Here is a 21477-nt window from a genome sequence, read left to right as displayed (position 1 = left end):
CCTTCACAGTGTTGGTGTCCTGTCCTGCAGACCCCAAACCCTCAGGTGATCCCCACCTGTGACTCTGGAAGGCTCAGTTGTGTCCCTGAGCTCCTGGCAGCTGGATGCAGGAGAAGTTTTTGTTGAATGAACAATTTATCCATCAGCAAACCCAATCAAAGCACTTTTCTGAAAAGGCTTTGACTTCAAATTGGAAGTTTTCATGGACCTAAATGGAGCATTTTCTTTTCTTTTATCTTGAAAAGATAAATTCTATTTAGTGTTTTAGGGTTTCTTTAAATATAAATTTACTTTTTTTTCCACAAAGTAGACATACTTGTCACACCAAAAATCTCAATAGATACATCTCAACAAAAACACATTTTTTAAAAAATCCATATAGAATAACAGGCATTTTTATTTGAGACAGGGTGAGATTGGGCTCAAAGTGCATTTGGATAACCAATGTGAGATAAAATCTTTAATCATATGAATTTCCATTTCATTGATACTTGACAGGAGTGAGTGAACCCAACAACACACAACGTGGTTGCTCTATTTTAATGTCTCTACAAAACTCCATTTAAATGAGAAAATAACTCAGTCTCTTTTTTTTTTCCCAGATATCAGGACAAAACATTGCTGAGTTGTGTTTTAGCAGCCCATGCTATTGTGAAATACCCTGTTACCTGAATCCATGTCAGCTGAGTGCCACTCAGAGTTGTGTACATTTATTAAGTGTTGACTAAAAAAAAAAAAAACAGAAATCCAAAAATTACATCACACTTGTGAAAAAGAATTGTCTTAAGTGCAGTGGGTATTAGTGAGACCTGGGGAAACTTCATTGTCTGACAGATGGTCTGACACCCACGTTAAGAAATTCATAATCCAGTCTCAAGGAGAAAAAAAAAAAAGTTCTAGGTAAGAACATATGTGTTTGGTGGAAAAGAAAAAAAAATTGTATCCATCATGTTTTTGTCAGAGCAAGCACATATGGCAGCTCCATTTTCTGTCACCATTTATTTTCTACTTAAAATTCAAATGTCACTAGGCAAGGAAACAAGTTGAGTATTGAAACATAGAAAAGGATTAACTAAGAACAATCCCTGCAAGAGATTTCTGTTTGCTCATGGAAATTAGTGGCCATCCAGTTAAATCAAACTTCCTGCAAACATCTCATCCCTTGCTTTTATTTCTTTTTTTCCCTCTACATGTTCCTCCCATTGGTAGTTACAGTTTTATGGTTATGTCCCAACCATCTGCTGTCTTTCCTTGAGCCAAAATAATTTCCCTTTATAATATGGTGAGTAATCACATCAGCATCATTTCCATGCCATTACACATGTACTCACTAACCCTTCCTCCCCATTCTTGTGAAAATACTCACTGGCATGATTTGCCATTTCAATTTCTAGTGAGCACAGCTCTTTTTGCAAAATTTCAACCTGCTTATTGTTGCCCCTTTGCCATTTGCTGTTAATGAAATGATAATTAAATGTTTGCTCCAGTTCCCACCTCCAGACACCAGCATGTTGGAGGAGAGGGATGCTGGATGAACTGGGATCTGCATTGTGTTAATTCAGGTGCTGGGCATCCTCAGAGATGGGGAAATGCAGAATGCAGTTCCCATCTTAGGATATTTGCAAATTAAATGGTTTTGAGAAGCAGGACAATGTTACTTTAAAATTCTTTAAAGGCTTTTGAAGGAGTACACACATTTTTTAGGTATTCCATTTCTTAGGTATTCCATTTTTTAGGTATTCCAATCAATAGCCTCATGGTATCTTTTGTTAAAAGGAGATTTTTTTGCTGTAATCTAATACTCAGAAAAGTTTACAGCAAATCAGAGTTCATTGCTCAGAAATCATAAATGGACTTGTGCTGTTTATCTGCTGTTAAGGGGGAGGAGAGAGTCAGACCTAGTAAATATTACCTAACCACACCTTGTTTGTGACAAACTGCAAAGAACACAAAAATCCAACTTTTCAGAACTTCACTCCTAACCTGAGGTGCTGAGGTTTTCTTGGACTGTAGAAAACCTGCTCACATTTGTTAATCACATCATTAAGGTATGCCCATCCATGAATGAAGGCATTAAATCAAGTGTGTGATGTGTTAATGAATAAATATATCATTATTACCTACAGCAGCAATGCAGGCATGCTAAGAGAAGAATATAAAAAATATTTTATATATGTAACAATGCCTGCACAAAGCCCCTTCCTTTTGTAATGCTGTCTGAAAACACTCAGTTAAATGATATTTTAGAGCAGCATTTGTTCTGATGAGTGCTTTGAATGCCAGTGATGATATAATGATATAATGATATAATGATATATTATATAATGATATAATCCCAAGTTCAATGTGTAATGCCATATCCACCCCTTTTCACTGGTTATGGCAACATCCTCATTTTAAAATCTGACACACAGCAAGGTAAGAGGTTATGTAGGGGATTTTGCAATCCAAATGCTAAATGTGTAAGAAGTTTCCTGCCCTTCTCCATTCTTTCCTTGTGAAATAAAATAGCCAAACTCCTCCTGTCACCTCCTCTGTTTTGGTGCTCAGAGAAATCAATTTTCTATATGGCTGTCAATCAAATTTCAGTGATTCAGTGCTGATGTTATTGTACCTTTCCCTTCCCTGGCCCTTTTGGGACATGCACATGTTGAAATTAATCATTACTGAAGTGCTAACCTGCCCTGCATTTAATCAATTAAAGATTCTCCCCCTCCTCCTGTGCAACCTGGAATTCTGGGTGTTGATCCCTGTGCATAAAACTTTGTTGCCCATGCAGTGATAGTAATTTCCATCACTTCCTGAATGGTTTTCTCAGTGATACAGCATCTAAATATGCCATCTAATTTTTGTTGGTTGCAGACTTACAAGAGTATTTTCCATTCAATTAGAGATCTTAATTCTCTTCCTTTCTGACTTCACTTTTCAGGGTGTTCTGGTTTAAAGTGTGTTCAATAAAACAGGTGTTGTGCAGGGGCTGCTGGTGGAAGTTCAAGGGTGGGAAGTGTGTTTCCATGCTCACAGTGTTCTTTGTATCAACAGCAAAAAGGTCCTAAAGATGAATAAATAGAAATGTTCATCCTGGAAATTGGAGATGTGATGCAGTGCAAGTCTCTAAAAGAAGCAGGATGCTGCTTTTGTTTACTGGAGGTAGAATGGAAAGCCCATTTGGTATTTCTGAAAATATTCAGTTTTAAATCAGCTAAGCAGTTAATTTAAAAAAATAAAAGTAGTGTTTTCCAATCAGGAGGACCACTGAGACAAAAGCAGAGGCAATGTGGTCCACAGTGCTTTCAACCCTCTGCCTCTGATCAGACTTAGAAGAGTTTCTCTGTTTCCAATTTTTTCTTCCTATTTGAAAAGGAAGACTGTGCTGCATCAGCCTGGGCACAGATCACATCCTGGTACACTCAGATAAATCTAAGTTCCAGACCTTAAAAATGGGGTTAGGGTGATTATACCTTAACACAACTCTGTGAAAAAATCTGGAGAGGTGTAAGCTATTTCCAACAGCCTCACACTCCATATTATTTATTCAGTCCATGGTATAGATCAGATTTTTTTCCTCCTTGCATAAAATCTATAATACTGCCTGAATTAGAATTTAATTTCAAATAGGGGTAAAATCTCAGCCCTATAAATGGTCTTATTACCTAAAAAAAAATAAAAATAATACATTCTCTGCCTTTTGCTTCTTCTTTTACTTCTTACACGAAGTTTTATTCTCCCAAATATAATTTTTGATATTTTTATTCAGCAACTCTACACAACCACCTTCCTTATGCATGCCCTCTTACCTTTCTCATGGACCTCAGCAGAACTCAACAATATTAATTCAACACTAAAAATGTGTCTTGCAGCAGGCTGAGTTTTCTGTTGGTTTGTCAAGGACTTCCTTAACCCCCACCCCCAGCAGTGATAACAACTAGGTTGTCACTTAGGGAGAAAAACTTGTGAAGCAAAATCATGTTTGTGCTCTTTCAGCCTTAAAAGAGAGGGGAAAAAAAAATACCAATAAAAACCCACAGTCCAAAATACCATAAAATGCAAACACACAGAAATGGGGAGGAAAAAAAACAGGAGGAGTAAAAGGGACACATTTGTCTCTTGCAGAAAATAAAATTCACAAGTTATTTCCATTTTAGACTTGCTCAACCTGTTGCAGAAGAACATTTTCTAAAATACTCAGAGAGAAAAAAGGTGATCCAAATTCCTATTTCATGCAATGTGTTGACAATACAAAAAAAGAAAAAATAAAGCTTTCTTTAGGGTGTACTGAATTAATTTTTGCACTGGTTTCCTTCATGGAGATCCCCAGTGCAGGGCATTTGAGGCAGATGTGTTGCTGAGGGATGCAGGAAGAATTTTGGTTCCTGCCATTTTCATCATTCTGTCATTCATGTGGTTACTGGAAACAGAAATTGGTCAGATTATTAAAAAACTGACAAAACCCCCAAATTTTTCTCCTGTCTGTGCCTGTCCCTCCACCTGGGCAGAAGTTATGGGTGGTGCCTTAGGTCAGCCCATTTCCCCTAAATTACAGCAACTCAGGAAGGATTTTGGATGCTGGGAAACATTAACCAACTGTTGCTCAAGTTTACAAGTATTTGCCAATTTTGCATGCCTTTGGAAAATGCTGAACAGGAGTGGAGGAAGAGGAGAAAAAGAGAAAGAAGAGAAAGAAGAGAGAGAGAGAAAGAGAGAAAGAGAAAGAAAGGGAGAAAAAGAGAAGAGAGAAGAGAAAGAGAAGAGAAGAGAAGAGAAGAGAAGAGAAGAGAAGAGAAGAGAAGAGAAGAGAAGAGAAGAGAAGAGAAGAGAAGAGAAGAGAAGAGAAGAGAAGAGAAGAGAAGAGAAGAGAAGAGAAGAGAAGAGAAGAGAAGAGAAGAGAAGAGAAGAGAAGAGAAGAGAAAGAAGGCTCTATTTGTCCTCTATGAATTTTCAATTTCTGTCTTAACCTGTTACAGGATAAAATACAGTAAAATGGCCATACCATTATTAACTGCCCTAACAAAGGAGCAGAATTAAGTGATTTTTGGCAAAGTGCTCTGAATTGGAGAATGATGGCAGGCTAAAGTTGAGTGATATTTAACACAAGCAAAGTCCTGGAGGCAGAGTCAGACTCACTCTGGAGTGTTCCTTAACAGAGTTTCAACACTCACATAGTTATAATTTAGATACAGATATAAGTTAAACACACACATATTTTTATTTACATTAACATCCTGATGAATATTATGTATATTATAAGTCTCCATCTGAAGATCAGCTACACAAACACACATCTCTCTGTTATTTTTACAGTGCATTGCTTAGCCTGTTGGAAATACAGAATTCCTATAGGGAATTCACAGAAACCCTTGTAATGCAGTAAATCCTTTAGCTACTTTAAGTCAGCTAATAGGCTTTTTGAGACTAATCACAGCTCTGTGCTTGACAAATATATCAGATACTGCATTCACTGAGGGAAGTTGATACTGTCATTCATTATTTTATGTCTTTGCATTAGACAAACTGAAATCAGACTTCTATCTCTAATAGAAAAAAAAATAAATCGTTTTCATTTCTTGGAAATGCAGGATTAATGACATCAAATACTTAGCAATTCTTCTGCTCAGAGTCTTTAATTCAATGTAAGATTTACACAGTCAGAAACAACTTCTAAAGACTCTGGAACAGAAGTGGCCAGAACATTTTACACATTAGCAAATCCTTAATTTGCCCCTTAAAGGGGAGCTAAACATGCTAACTTTTAGATATCTTACTTTTGAAACTTTAATGTACTGAGAGTGCTTTGAGCCAGGAAAAAATCCACAAATAAATACCACATTTTAATAAGCATTTATGGGAAGAATAAACTCGTTATGACTACAGCAGAACAGTTTCTGCTCACTATTATGCATGCATGGGCATTATTATTGGTTATCTGACTCTAATAGGAAGGACAAATAAGACTGTAAAAATGTCTCACATTTAAAATAAATGTGGTCTTTAGATGCTCTGAACCGGTGTACTTGGGCATAAAATTGAAAGGAAAAAAAAACAATAAAATCTCGACTTGACTCAAGTGCTGTAGGTGAAAAAAAAATTGGGTTGATATCAGGCCAGAATTTAGAAGAGAATTACCAAAATAATATTTTAAATAATTCTGTATTTGTTGTTTCTCACCAGAAAAATGCCATGAAGGGCTCCGTGAATAGAAGCTTCCATTGATTTTAAATAATAAAATGCATAGAATTTATTTATAAATTTAATAAAAATTTATGTGGAGCTGCTGTCAGCATGGCAGGGGTGGTTCAGCAGATCCTTCCCCAGGCAAAGGGATGCACAGAGGCATTCTCACATCCTCTGCCAGAATCTTGGCTGAACCCTCCAGGGTTCAGTGACCCCCATCTCTCACTTCCATGAGCATTAAAACTTCATTAATTCTTACAGTAGCACTTCCAAGAAATTTTGGCATTAGAACTCATATTAGCTCAGGGAGTGGGGGTAAAAAGTGACCCAGCAATCAGAGTAGTTCTCTGCATTTAGCCCAAATTTTTGCAAGTGTTTTGACAATTTTTTTTTATCATTATCCCACTAATACACAAGCACAGTGCTGAAATTCTGTATTTCTATATCTATTATACTTCTATACCTATTATAATTTTGTATCTATTATATTTATATATCTATTATACATCGATATCGATTATATTTCTGTACCTATTATATTTCTATATCTAGTATATGTCTATATCGATTATATTTCTGTATCTGTTTTACTTCTATATCTATTATACATCTATATCGATTATATTTCTGTATCATATTTCTATATCTAGTATATGTCTATATCGATTATATTTCTGTATCTATTTTACTTCTATATCTATTATACATCTATATCGATTATATTTCTGTATCATATTTCTATATCTAGTATATGCCTATATCGATTATATTTTCTATATCGATTATATTTCTGTATCTATTTTACTTCTATATCTATTATACATCTATATCTGTTATATTTCTGTATCTATTATACTTCTATATTTATTATACGTCTATATCTTCTATTTCTATATCTGTTATATTTCTGTGTCTACTTTACATCTATGTCTATTATATTTCTATATCTATTATGTTTCTATATCTATTATACTTCTGAATCTATTATATTTCTATACCTATTATATATCTCTTTCTATAGCTGTTATACATCTATATCGATGATATTTCTATATCTATTATACATCTATATCTATTATATTTCTATATCTATTATATATCTATACCTATTATACATCTATTTCTATATCTATTATACATCTATATCTATTTCTATATTTTTATACTTTTATATCTATTATATATCTATTTCTATATCTATTATACATCTATATCGATGATATTTCTATATGTATTATATTTCTATATCTATTATACATCTATATCTATTATACATCTATATCTATTATACTTCTATATCTATTATATTTCTATATATATTATACATCTATATAAATTATATTTCTACACTTATTATATTTCTATATCTATTATACATCTATATCGATTATATTTCTATATGTATTATACTTCTATATCTATTATACATCTATATCTATTATATTTCTATATATGTTATACTTCTATATCTATTATATTTCTTTATCTATTATACATCTATATCAATTATATTTCTATGTCTATTATACATCTATATCATATTTCTATATCCATTATACTTCTGTATCTATTATACATCTATATCTATTATATTTCTATATCTGTTATACATCTATATCAATTATATTTCTATATCCATTATACTTCTATATCTATTATACATCTGTATCATATTTCTATATCCATTATACTTCGATATCTGTTATACATCTGTATTGATTATGGGTCTATATCTATTATGCATCTATATCTATTATATTTCTACACTTAATATATTTCTTTATCTATTATACATCTATATCCATTTTATTTCTATATCTGTTATACATCTATATCTATTATACATCTATATCTATTATACATCTATATCTATTATACTTCTATATCTATTATAGGTCTATATCAATTATATTTCTTCATCTATTATATTTCTACACGTACAATATTTCTGTCTCTTTCCATATTTCACCTATTGAAGTGCAGACCCCTGGGTTCATTGCTCTCCCTCCTCTCTGGTTGCAGGAGAGCTGCTCCCTCTGCCGAGTTCTCCGTGGATCGCCACAGGCACCTGATGTCCTTCCTCACCATGCTGGGCCCCAGCCCCGACTGGAACGTGGGGCTCTCTGCCGAGGATCTCTGCACCAAGGACTGTGGCTGGGTCCAGAAAGTCGTGCAGGATTTGATCCCCTGGGATGCTGGCACCGACAGTGGTGTCACCTATGAGGTACAGGCACCAGCTGTCATTTCCTCAAATCACAGATCATCTTGTCTTTCATCACCTCAGAGCAGTGAAGCTGGAAAGCAGTTTGAGTGATGCTGTCCATGCCTTTATGCTTTTTGCTCTTCTAAAAATTTTCCTTGAAGTGAAATAGAATTAATTTAAACAGATGGTAACTACACTTTGCTGTCAGTTGTTTTGATGCCTCAAGTTTTAGCGTTCGTATTTTCCACATTCTGTCCTGCATTGGAATATAACTCTGAACTTCATATAAAGTTTTAACAAGTTCTTCTCACAGTGTAGTCAGACAAAACAATCCTTTTCCAGCCTTAGAAGCAAGGAGCAGCTTCAGCCCCAAAAAGTGCAAACAGCAGGGAATTGAGGAGAGAATCTGGGAGGATGGGACTGCAGAACCTGGAGCTGGAATTAGACAATTAACCCCAATGTGGAAATGGACCAAAACTATAAAAGTGTGAAAATTTGTGTCTCAGGGTCCATCTTGGGTGTAGCTTTATTCCTTTATTCCTTTAACTCTGTCCAGCCTCTGTTCCAGGCAGCCTCTTTGGGCATCAGTTTTGCCTGAGTTCCTTCAACATCATTAGTACTGACATTCCCCATGGGAATTATTAGCACAGAAGGAGAGGATGGGTAAGGCTGGAACAAGAATCTGGCCCAACCTCCCTATTTAAGCAGGGTCATGCTAGAGCAGGTTTTAGGATTTTGTGCAGTTCTTGAATATCTCCAACAAGGGAGGCTCTGCAACCACTCTGGGAAATCTTTTCCAGGGCTTGGTCACAGCACAGTAAAGAATTTCTCATTTCTGTTCACTGTTTTGTTTATCTGATGAATAAACAGAGGGCTTTGGTCACAGCACAGTAAAGAATTTCTCATTTCTGTTCACTGTTTTGATTATCTGTTGAATAAACTTTGGTCACAGCCAAGCTTTTGGGTACCCACCCCTTTTTGTACACCAAAGCAGTGCCACCAGCAGCTACATCAGCTCGAGCTTGGGGCTGATTCAATCCCATGCCAACTATTTCTTACAGCAAAGCAGAACAAAACCACCACCACCAAAACCAAAACAAACCAAAAACCCCACAAAAACAAAACCAAACAAATCCCTATACCCTTTAATACAAAGTTCTCCTCACATTGGAATTTTGTAGTTTAGCATTTCAGAGAAGCTTTAATTACTATTGGTTTCTTTTATAACTTTTTTTTTTTCTTTTTTGATTGCAGTCTCCTAACAAACCTACAGTGCCTCAGGAGAAGATCAGACCTCTTACAAGCTTAGATCATCCTCAAAGCCCATTCTATGATCCAGAAGGAGGATCTATCAAGCTGGTGGCCAGAGTTGTCATTGAGAGAATTGCACGAAAGGTAGAACAACTACAAGTAAAATTCTCAAGCAAAAATCCACTTTGTAAACCAAATAAATAGATAAATTCTTTCTGCATCTTCCCTCCAAATCTACACTCCTCAACCTACCCACAGCAAAGATTATGGCAGAATAAAAATTAAGCTTTCTTAAGTTATTAGTTCTCCTAATTTTGCAGTTATTTCATCTGCTTAATTGGGTATTTTCTTTATGTATTCCTAGGAATTGGAAGAGAAAAAGGTGCTGCAGACACAGCAGTGCCTCACAGTGCACTGGTTTAACCCTTCATGGATGAGTTTCCTCTCTTCACAATTTTTATTTTTGCAGGGGGAGCAGTGCAATATCGTTCCTGATAACATAGATGATATTGTGGCAGATCTAGCACCAGAGGAAAAAGAAGAAGGTACATTTGAAATTAGTTTGTGCATTGCTAATTATTTATATTTTGTTCTATTCCCCACTATACCTTTGTAGATAAAGTGCAAAACTGTCTTAGGAGCAAAAATTCCACTCAAACAGTTCTGGTCTCTTCTATCTTCTGTTTTAGCTTGAGAAAAAATTGCATGTATACCAAGGAGATGAGAATAACAATACAGGCAATAAAAGAGAGAAGACTTTTGGGGTTCAGATAATTTTTTTTTTAAGAAAGTTGGCAATTGGCAATTATTTTTTCTTCTGGGCTAAAATGGAGAAGATAGAATGCAGGAGGAAATGATCAGCCAAGTAAAGGGAAGAAAAACAGAAGAGCATTTTTAATGCAATGCTTTTCCTCACTTTTCAGATGATACCCCTGAGACTTGCATATACTCAAACTGGTCCCCATGGTCAGCCTGCAGCTCCTCTACCTGTGAAAAGGGCAAGAGGATGAGGCAGAGGATGCTGAAAGCCCAGCTGGACCTCAGTGTGCCCTGCCCAGACACCCAGGACTTCCAGCCCTGCATGGGTCCAGGCTGCAGTGATGAAGGTAACAGGAATGGAAGGAGAATTCCTGGTAAAATCCACTTTTCCTTCTGAGTTCTCAAGGATGTGGGTTGCTGCAGTGTGGCTTTGGGTTTGTGGCCATGAGAAAAGTGGAATATGGGTGGGAGCTGCCTGTGGTGAAGTGCACAGGAGCACAGAGGGGAGGATGAGGGATGCACTGGAGGAGAGGGACCAAAGGGGTGCTGAGCACAGGTTCTGTGCAGCCCACAGCTGGATCCCCTGTGTTTCAGATGGCTCTACCTGCATGATGTCAGACTGGATTACCTGGTCCCCCTGCAGCGTGTCCTGCGGGATGGGCACCAGATCCAGGGAGAGATATGTCAAGCAGTTCCCTGAGGATGGCTCCATGTGCAAGGTGCCCACTGAGGAGACTGAGAAGTGTGTTGTCAATGAGGAATGCTGTAAGTATTTCAGTCAGCTTCACAAAGTCCACCCCAGCAGCAGGAGCACTGCCCAAATCATTTTTTATGTGAGTCTCACTGGGGTCCCACAGAGCCCTGTGCCCTTCAATACCTTAATTAATGACTTGGGTGAAGTTGGAAGAGATACTAGGCAAATTCCCAGATGGTTCAAGACTGGGAGGAGCTGCTGGCTCCTTCCAAAGCAGGAAGACCCTGCAGAGAGACCTCAGCAAATTAAAGAGCTGGGCAGTCACCAGCCACATGGAATTTAATAAGAGCAAGTGCTGGATTCTGCACCTGGGATGGGGCAGCTGTGGGTGTACAGGCAAATTGGGCAAAGAGGGGCTGGAAAATGAGGCCAGGGAGAGAACTCCTGGTCCATGGCAAGCTGGATGTGAGTCAGCAGTGCCCTGGAGCCAGGAGGGACATCCCTGCCCTGGGGGATCAGCATCACAGCAGGGCCAGGCAGATTGTGCTGCTCTGCTCCACCTCCAGTGCTGGGGGCAGTTTTGGGTGCCACAGTCTAAAAAAAGTTATTGAGCCACTAGAGAGTGTCCAAAGGAGGCCAGGAGGGTGGTAAAGGTTCCAGAGGAGCAGCTGAGGGCACTGGGTCTGTTCAGCCTGGAGGTCAGACCTCCCTGCAGTTCCAAATTCTTGTAAGGGGAAGAGGAGGGGCAGGCACTGATCTCTGCTCTGTGTGACCACTGGCTCAAGGGAATGGCCTGAGGCTCAGCCAGGGCAGGTTTAGTTGGATATCAGAAAAAGTCTGGGCACTGAAACAGATCCCCAGGGAAGTGCTCAGAGCTCCAAGCCTGTGTGAGCTCAAGGAGCCTTTGGACAACACTCTCAGGGACACGGTGTGACTCCTTGGGGACCATTTCTGGAGCTGGTGAGCTTTGGGGTCCCTTGCCACTCAGCTGGCCCTGTGACAGCCACGAACAGCTTTGTGTCCCCTCTGAACAGCTCCCAGCAGCTGCCTGGTGACCGAGTGGGGGGAGTGGGACGAGTGCAGTGCCAGCTGTGGCACAGGCATGAAGAGGAGGCACAGGATGATCAAGATGACTCCTGCTGATGGATCCATGTGCAAGGCAGAGACCACTGAGGCAGAGAAGTGCATGATGCCCGAGTGCCGTGAGTGTCTGCCCTAAAAACATCATCAAAACATCAACCAGAAGCAATGCTGTCCTACAAACACACACTATGGCATTGGCTTTTTGCAAATATTAGAGTAAATACCATATGGATAGTGTTGAAATAGTTTTTAAGGTGTAGTTTTCTTTAAATTAACATAAGCTAATAAAGTGTCTTTGTAGTAAGTAAACTACCTGCTTGGTTAAATAACACCCAGCAAAAACACCTTCTGCTAATAGACCAATTTCCAGCACCAACTGGCTATAAAAATTAAAAACCACAGCCCAAATTAAAACTAATAAAAAAAATAAATTAATTAAAACCACAGCCAAAAAACACACACAAAAAGCAAACTCGAAAAATAACCATATAAAAGAGATCCTAAAATATAAAAAATAGTTTATAAAAAAGTTTAAAAATTAATAATAAATCTGTAAATATACAAGCTAATAAGTTTAAGAGGTATATCCCAAACAGCAGGTGTGCTCTTAGCTGAATGCCAAGCACCCAGCCATTATAATGTACATTTTGTTTTATTGTTTGTCTCTTTTATTAAACCTGTGGTGTGTGTGTATCAGCAAGCCATACCTGAACAAATCTGAGTTGTGCAATATGAGTTATATTTGACCATAAGTCTAGAATAAAACAAATAAAACAGTGTCCCCCACTTTTAGCCCATAAAAACTTCAGAAATTGAGGTGTTTCTTTGGTGCCAGCCACACCCTTACTGTCACTATTCATTTCTTAGGAAATATTAAATTTTCATCAGAGAGAATTTAAAAAATATTTTTGGTAGACTAAGTATGGAAGCTTCACTTTTTAGACTAAATTAAGTTGACTTCACTGCAACAATCCTTTTTTTTTTTCTTTTTTTTCTTTTTTTTTTTAACAGGAGTTATGATTGAAACATAGCTCCTTCAATTATTTATTCCCCAGCAGACTTAGATACAGAAAAAGATAGCAAAGATATTTAAATCAAGCAAACCTTTCAGTTTAATATAAAGTTTTCTGAGCCTCTTCAGCAGCACCATTCAGCTTGTGACAAGGAGATATAATTGGCTGATGACAGATAAAATGCAGCACATTTTCCACCTGTATTATTTTCAGAATTTATACCTTTGCAATTTATTTATAAAAGGGAATCTTTAAAAATTAAAAATTTTTCCCTTTTTTATTTCCTGCCAGATACCATCCCCTGCCTGCTCTCTCCCTGGTCTGAGTGGAGTGACTGCAGTGTGACCTGTGGGAAGGGGATGAGAACAAGGCAGAGGATGCTGAAATCTGCTGCTGAGCTGGGAGACTGCAACGAGGAGCTGGAGCAAGCAGAGAAGTGCATGCTGCCAGAATGCCGTGAGTCTGGAAAATTCCTGGGAAGAGGAGGCTGATATGGGTCAAAATCTATGGATCAAACCTCTAGCACTTCTTAAATAGGCAGGGTATCAGCTGTGCATTGTTAAAAAAAATTATTTATTATTATTATTATTATTATTATTATTATTATTATTATTATTATTATTATTATTATTATTATTATTATTATTTTATTTTTAATTTTATTTTATTTTTATTTCTATTGTTCACTTTCAGCAACTGAGAGCTGAAATATGACCATGTCTTAAATTCAGCTTGCCCTGCTCCAGCCCATGCTAATTCCCAATATTTCTGTGAGAATACAGCTCTGCATGTTGAACACACTACAGCTCCAGGCAACTCCCCAGCAGGAAATAAATCAGAATTATAAAATGTGGTTTGTTAAATGCAGACTGTGTGCCAGGAAGGGAAGGAAGAAGAGTTTGAAATCACCTGTGTGATTCTTTTGGCTCAGAAAGAGCACAAAAGAGGCTTTCTCCACCTTTTTACACCTCTGAATGGTAGCACTTTGCAACCTGCTACTGCATGGTGAGGAGGCAGCTGCAGAGAATTTTTTACCTCATTCCATTAAAATCCCCCATTTCTTGGGTAGGGCAGATTTCTAGTTGCTTTTCAGTCTTTGTGAAGTGTGATAGCCTAAGGCACTGCTGAATGAATGAGATATGATTGCTTTTAGCATCCTGTTGCCAGCTGGTTTATGAGGTTTTATCACAAATTGCATTATTTTTCACAGAAAGTATGGGTTAAAAAAGGCTTTTACACTGTAATTGCTCATTCAGCTTTTCTTAAGTAATGTGAAATATCATTTTGATTATTATTCAGTGGGGCTGTAAGTGTTAAGCAGTGCTGGGAGATGAAAACTTTCAAGATATAATGGTATTAGTGAACATGGCTTATTGCATAACACTGCCAGCAAAGCAAAGGCTCAGACCTCAGAGGCAGCAAATTCTTTTTAAATATAACTCAATTTTCAACAGCTTTTCATTACAGAACAGACAGATGGGTGGGGAAATTGAAGAAGGCACGGGAGAATTATTTATATGTTGTTTGTAATTTTAGTGATCTGCCAGCTCCACTCTTGAAGAAGAAATCAAATAACACCTCTGCTAGAAATGGACTCAGAAAAATTTGGACATCCAAACAATTGCTGAGGGGATTGGAGGCTTAAGTAGAGTTCATGTAGTTGGGGTGTAAAGATCCACCAGCACATCTGTGTGTTTCTTGACCCTGTGTTTAGATCTCATGGGTTTGAGATGTTGTGACTTTTTTTTTTTTTTTTTTTTTGGTGTTTCTCGTTCCCTGCAGCCATCGACTGTGAGCTGACAGAATGGTCCCAGTGGTCTGAGTGCAACACCTCCTGTGGCAAGGGCCACATGATCAGGACCAGGATGATTAAAATAGAGCCCCAGTTTGGGGGAGCAGCCTGCCCTGAGACTGTGCAGCGTGCAAAGTGCAGAGTGAGGAAGTGCCTGAGGGGAGCAGGGATGGAGAAGAGGCGCTGGAAGGAGGCCAGGGAGAAGAGGAGGAGCGAGCAGGCAAAGAAGAATTTGGACAGTGAGCAATACCCAGGTGAGTGTGGAGCCACTTCTAGTGTGGCCATGGCTTTCCTGCATGGCAGGAGTCTGTGAGAGCATCCTCAGCACCTCAGACAAAAGTTTTAGCCGTGCTTGCCCATCACCAAAATCACCCAGACTAAGCTTAGGGCACCGTGGAGAAAGACCCACATCTGCATCCCAGCTCTAAAAATAATTAGCTAAATAATAAATAAATAAATAAATAAATAAATAAATAAATAAATAAATAAATTTCACACAAGTGAGAAAAAGTTTGAACATTACACCTGGCAAGGGACTGGTTGCAGTAATCTTAACATCCCGTTGTTAGCTTCAAGCATTTAAAGTATCTGCAACTGGATCCAAATTGCTGAATTTGAAAACTGAGCTAGTTTCCACCTCAGTAGTCTGGTTCAGACTCAGGCTGCTCCAAGGGATCTGCTCAAACTGCTCTTCCAGTGGGGGACAGCATCATCATCATCAAATACTGATTTATAAAATCAACAAATTGTATCTTTTGGTATAATTAACATTATCTGGATAGGAATTACTGCTCATTGTGGCTCATGCTTGTCTGACATTCAACAATTCCATCATTTTATCTGTCTTTTGTACCGTGGACATTAAATTTCTTTTTTCTTTTTACTTTTTCCAGTGTTTGACATATACTTAGCAGGGGTTTCTACTGCTAAAAAATTAACCAAACCACTTTATTTTTTTCCAGTTTGTAGGCTGAAACCATGGACTGCTTGGACAGAATGCTCTACCCTGTGTGGAGGTGGGATTCAGGAGCGCTACATGCTGGTGAAGAAGAGATCCAAAAGCTCTCAGTTCACCAGCTGCAAAGACAAAAAGGAGCTAAGAGCATGTAATGTCCATCCTTGTTAACAAAACACAAGGTTCCAAGTGATGCACTCTGAGCTAAATGGAAAGTCAACCTTGGTTTGTTTTTTTACAACAACAAAATATAAAGTGTATATTAGTTTTCTTTTTTTTGCAGTGTGGTTTGCTTTTTAGTCTTGCTGGTGCAAGAAAAATATTTTATAAATATTTCCTCACGGATTTATGCTGAGAGTAAGTCTTTGGTTACTCCAGCCAGCCCTTGATGCATAAAAATAGTAAAGTCATGGTGAGTTATTTAACTAAAATACAGACACATCTGTGGACATGGAATAGCCATACAGAAATACCACTTGTAAAGACATGGGATGCATGCATATTAACAAAACTAAGTTATAGTGGCAGAAGGTCTCATCTGTGGGAGGATTTCTCTCTAGATTTGATTTTGAAAATCCAAAGCAGTGCCTCTGTGATTACACAACTATGCCAAGGAGTAATTTCAGTAATGCTGGTTCTATAACATTAAAGGTGCATGTTTATCTTTTTACACTCTTGGGTTAAGCTGATAGTTATTATAATAATAAAAACTATAATCCTAAACACTTCTATTCACATGGATGTTGTGGTCCATGCAAGAAGGTCTTTTTTTCTTCCAAACTTAAAAAAGGAAATAATTTTTGCAGCTCAATGGTCATATCTGACCAGCACACAATCACATGAAGAAAACAGGCAAATGTCATAATATGTGTACAGTCCACCATTGCCTGTCAAAATGGACACAGAACTAGAAGAAACTGGTCCAGAGTGTTGCAGCAGCTGTGCCAAGGATGTCTGCCACATGAGAGACACTAAAAAATTAGATTCAGTTTCACAGGTGAAGAGGGAGACAGGTTTATATTAAAACAAAAATGATAGAGGAAAGGTGAGCCAGGATTTATTGCATCCCTTAAAACTGAAATGAGCCTCTGAAAGGAAACAATGACAGTCTTTAAGAAAAGCTGATTATAGATTGGCACAAGATACAGAATACTGTTAATGTTACAGTGTCATTCATGTCTTTTTTACTCAGAGTATAGGGTAATCTAAAAATTACTAAATTTGTGAGAATTACCCATTTGTGGATATCCTAGCCAGGTTAAATGCCCTCCCTGACTACTTGAGTGATTAAAAACCTGCTTTTCTGAGATTAGAAAATACCTCCTCTCTCTTCTAATTGCTATTTCCCCCTCCTCCTGCAGAATTTAGCTCCCATCCTTACAGACAGGTGTAATCAGGGAGACCCTTGGGCTATTGGAATACAAGATTTTCCTGTAGTTTGGTTTTTCTGTAATAATCTAACACCAAGAGGGGAAGGTGATGGGTTACCTTTTGGTCCAGGCAAGGCAGCACACCCCAAAGTCTCTACAGAATTAAGAGCAATGCACTGAAAATAAAGATTGTTGATGCAGACTCTCAAGCTTGAGAGAAGTGAAAGGAGAGAATTTGTTTTTTTAATGGTCTCTAAATCAGCCTTAAGTAATTTATTCACTTCCTTAACACTTGGTCACTACCCTGAGGACCTGACAGCTGGGTTTTAAATGTTGCTGTGCACCACAACCCTCTGAGCTGTTCATCTTCCCCACCACCAGCACCTGGGGGTCCTTTGTTCCTGAGCAGCTTGCTGGGCTGCTGGCATCAATTGTGGGGCTGTTCATCAGCCACTGAGCACTGCAAGGGCTGCTCAGCACTCCCACAGCCTCATCCCAATCCCTCTCAAGGTATTCCACTGCTTTCTGCACGTTTGGAGTGGAGGAAAGTCCAGGGAAATAATGGAGCCCTGTCCTGCTGCTGCTGAATGAAATTGTGTGCACACCCATAGCCAGCCAAACCAGGAGAGAAAAAAAAAAATACAACAAGATTTTAATGCTAAAACCAAACATTTCACTTATTGGCTCACCTGATAATATTAATTCAGATAGTTTGCCTCCTTTTGCCTGTTCTAAAGCTGTGCAGTTTGTGTCTCTGCAGCACTGCCCTCACAGCATAGCAGCAAGTCTGTCCCTCACTAATGCAATTAGGGACCTTGCATTTCACTTTTGTGGCCAAAAATAAAGAAAACCCAACAAAAAAAAAAAACAAAAAAAACCCAAAAAAAACCACAAAAAACCAGTGGAATGATACAGGTGCTGGAGGAGTGACCAGCTGAGCATTTTTTGGGTGAAGAAACTGCAGAGGAGGCCACAGTGATCAATGGAAGGGCAGAGCCACATCCCTGGTGAGCTGGCAGAGGGTGTCCCAGCTGAGCCATTCACTCAGAAAAGCAATCTTTGCCCATAAAATGTGTGGCAGAGTGCTTTCCAAGGCTTTGAGGGATCTGTGAGCTGGGGCAGAGGGAGCAGAAGTTTCTCCTGAATGGAAAAAAATTTGCTGAGTTCAGGAACCATGTTTATCTCATCAACACTCAGCACTTGTTCCAGCTCATCTTGCAGAACCTGTTTCAGCAAATAATCAGTGAAACCCAGTCTTGTATTTTCATTTTCACATTTGTTCCAGTTCATCAAGCTGTTTTGTCTACTAAATACTCCCTTTGCCAAAGTCCATAGTCCAAGGACACTTACAGAAAACATACAGCACCTTTCTGAACACGCTCACAAAATTGTCCATTAAAACAATCTGGATTCTTTTCTCCTTGCTTCTCACTAATTTGATTCTCCACATCCTTTTTTTTTTTTTTTTTTTTTTTTTTTCCTTTATTCTATCTCTCCTAGAAGCCTGTCCAGTGTGATTTCCAGTCATTTCTCTTGGGCTCATTAAAGTTCTGAATGTTGCAAATTGCTTTTTTCCCCACTTTGTTAATGGATGAATGGCAAGGTAACTGCACCAGGTCAGAAATGTGTGACCACTCCTGCTTATGTTCAGCTCTTCACACTTGTTTTTCTGTTGAAGCATTTTACAGATCACTTGCCTTTCTTCTGACTTGATACAAGAGAAACACTTAGGCTTGTTACATTTTGTAAAAAAAAAATAAAAAAAATAAACATGAACAAAAACAGAGTAAGAAAAAAAAGAGGTTGATTTTCTATTCAGAAAAAAAATAAAGAAAAAGCTCTGACATACAATATGTAGAAGTCTTGCATTGTTACTGTAAACTTTCCAGTAGTGTAATAGGCACTGGTTACCAGTCATTGAAAATAAGAACTGGTATTGTTCTGATGTCCTGAATAATCCTGCTGAACTCAAAGCACAGATGTCACACCAGTTTTGTAGACCTCAACGACCAGATCTTAGCATTGTGCATACTTTTTTTTTTTTTTTTTTTTAATATACAAACGATAGAATCTTTACACATAATAAAAAAGAAAATTTAGGGGCTTAACAAATGTACAGTAGGACTCTGTTTGTGCAACACATGAGTTAAAGTTTTGTTTGATTTCATTTTTAGATTTCCTTTGTTGTTTTTATTTGCTGTGGAATTATGAAAAAGCTACCATGAACATTTCTTACCAAAGTCTTGTGTAGATGTTTTGTAACTGTCTGCCTAACACATTATTATTATAATTATTATTATTATTATTTTGGAATAAAGACATCTTTACTATGACTTTTACACTTGTATGAGATTCTGTTCAATTAAAATGATTATGTACACCAAAAAAACACTTATTTATACAAGTTGAGCCATGTTCTTATTTACATTTTACTCCTGTTCAAGGTAACGGGGTATCAGGAGTGAGTGAATTTTGCTAGAACCAGTTGTTCTTTCTACCTGGAAGTTGTTTGCATCAAATAGTTCGTTGTTTTTTTGAAATCACAGGGTGTCTTAGGAACATCACATGATGTATTTGTGCATTACTCTTATGTGGGTTTTGTTGTTGTGGTCGGTTTTTAATAAAAGAGAAACTATTTAAAGGAACATATTTTCAAGTCTGGTGGTACATGAAAGGGAAAATTGTTAAAAATAAGCTCTCAAAAAACCTCCAAAAGAGATTTTGTGCAACTTTCCACTGGTCTTTTGTGCTGCTGGAAAACTCTTTTGGGCCACTGCAGGTCCAAGTGTGCCACTGATATTTGCCCAGAAATCGTGGAGGTGAGGGGGGCCACACAGCAATGCTGCTGCTCTGGAAATCCAAATGTCTGTGACATCTGCAGCCAGCTAAAAGCCACCAGTGTGTTCACAAAAAAACCCTCTCTCCTAAAACTGAGCTGTAACCAGGCTGTGGGGAAGTAACTGAAATATGCTAAAAACCTCTGGCTACCATGTTTGAGGCACTTAGTGTTCTTTGCTCCACGTGCAAAGTTATTTAATATTTTAATTCAGCACTTTTAACCATGAAACTCATCCACTTCAGGTAGTGTTGTGCAAAACAAATTATGTTGAGTTGAATGATGCTGGGTTGTGTGTCCTTGTCTTGGTTTGAAAGACAGGTGTTAAGAAAGGTAGGAGCCTCTCTTGAAATGGGCAATGTAAACCCCCTCCCTCCAAATTATTATAATTCTGAAATTAAGGGACTCTCAGGCAAAGATATGGGAATTAGGAATAACAGTTCTTTACTAGGAAAATTAAAATAGAAATGCAGTATTACACAGAACAATCCCAACCCTGCCAGAGTCAGAATCCAAGCTGACACCCGTCAGTCAGTCAGGGTGTTGGCACAGTCCCATTCAATGGTGGCTGCATCCTCCTGCAGGGGCAGATGTGGTTTTCCCCTGGAATACAGTGGAAAGAAGGTGCCTTGGTTTTCCAAATCTCAGTTTTTATCTGGGTAGGAAGGGCTTGGCTCCTCCCCTGGCTGGAGCATCTCCCAATGGATGATGTAATTGTATCAGTCTGGCCCATTAACAGGAGATATCTCCTGGAGGGAGGATGGGCTGTGGGAATGATAAAGATTATTGCCCCACCTGTTTTTTAACAGATGGAGATAGAATTCATACTTTTGGTATGCCAAAAAGCACCCCAAAGCAGCTGGGTGTGTTCCTAACCAGCTCTACCTAAAGTACCTTTTTTATCTGAAAAACAGAGAACCTTTCCAAGCCATGCTCTCCTTCCCACTGCTGCTGCCAAAAATAATGTGATATTACAAGGAAAATATACAGGAATAGCCAGTGGCACTCCACAAAGTCTCCTTAAGTGACCCTCCCCAATACAACTAATGAGGCTGGGGTTAGGATTTATACTTCTCCAAAAGCCTTGAGCCAAGGGAGCTGATAAAAACACAAATAACAGATCCCTCACTTCACTCATAAACTTTGAGGTATTTCATATTACTTTATCCACATAAGTCCGAAGTTAAAAGAGGAAAAAAAAATTTTTTTTTTACTCACAGTATCCTTAAGACCACATGGGGCAGTGAAAGAACCAAAACAGTGTCTAGAAAAGATGGAGTTAGATTATAAGTAAAAAAAATTGAAAATGGTCCATGTCATGATTTCATAAAAGGTTATGAATGGTAAAAT

General features: G+C 38.1%; 1 protein-coding gene across 1 annotated transcript in view; it reads left to right on the top strand.

The window, feature by feature from the left end:
• The window catches only part of SPON1 (spondin 1), a 149036-nt gene extending 129412 nt beyond the window's left edge, over positions 1-19624 (top strand). Inside the window, exons 8-16 of the mRNA XM_056493499.1 lie at positions 8194-8395; positions 9629-9769; positions 10095-10170; positions 10549-10731; positions 10979-11149; positions 12113-12280; positions 13466-13630; positions 14957-15220; positions 15929-19624. Of these exons, the coding sequence (XP_056349474.1) occupies positions 8194-8395; positions 9629-9769; positions 10095-10170; positions 10549-10731; positions 10979-11149; positions 12113-12280; positions 13466-13630; positions 14957-15220; positions 15929-16092 (1534 nt within the window). The 3' untranslated portion in view covers positions 16093-19624. The remainder of the gene's footprint in view (positions 1-8193; positions 8396-9628; positions 9770-10094; positions 10171-10548; positions 10732-10978; positions 11150-12112; positions 12281-13465; positions 13631-14956; positions 15221-15928) is intronic.
• The last annotated feature ends 1853 nt before the right edge of the window (positions 19625-21477 follow it).

This window comes from Oenanthe melanoleuca, chromosome 5, assembly GCF_029582105.1.
Source record: "Oenanthe melanoleuca isolate GR-GAL-2019-014 chromosome 5, OMel1.0, whole genome shotgun sequence".
Taxonomy (NCBI): Eukaryota; Metazoa; Chordata; class Aves; order Passeriformes; family Muscicapidae; genus Oenanthe; species Oenanthe melanoleuca.
Note: the sequence above shows the minus strand (reverse complement) of the source record. Positions and strands in the feature narration are given on the sequence as shown.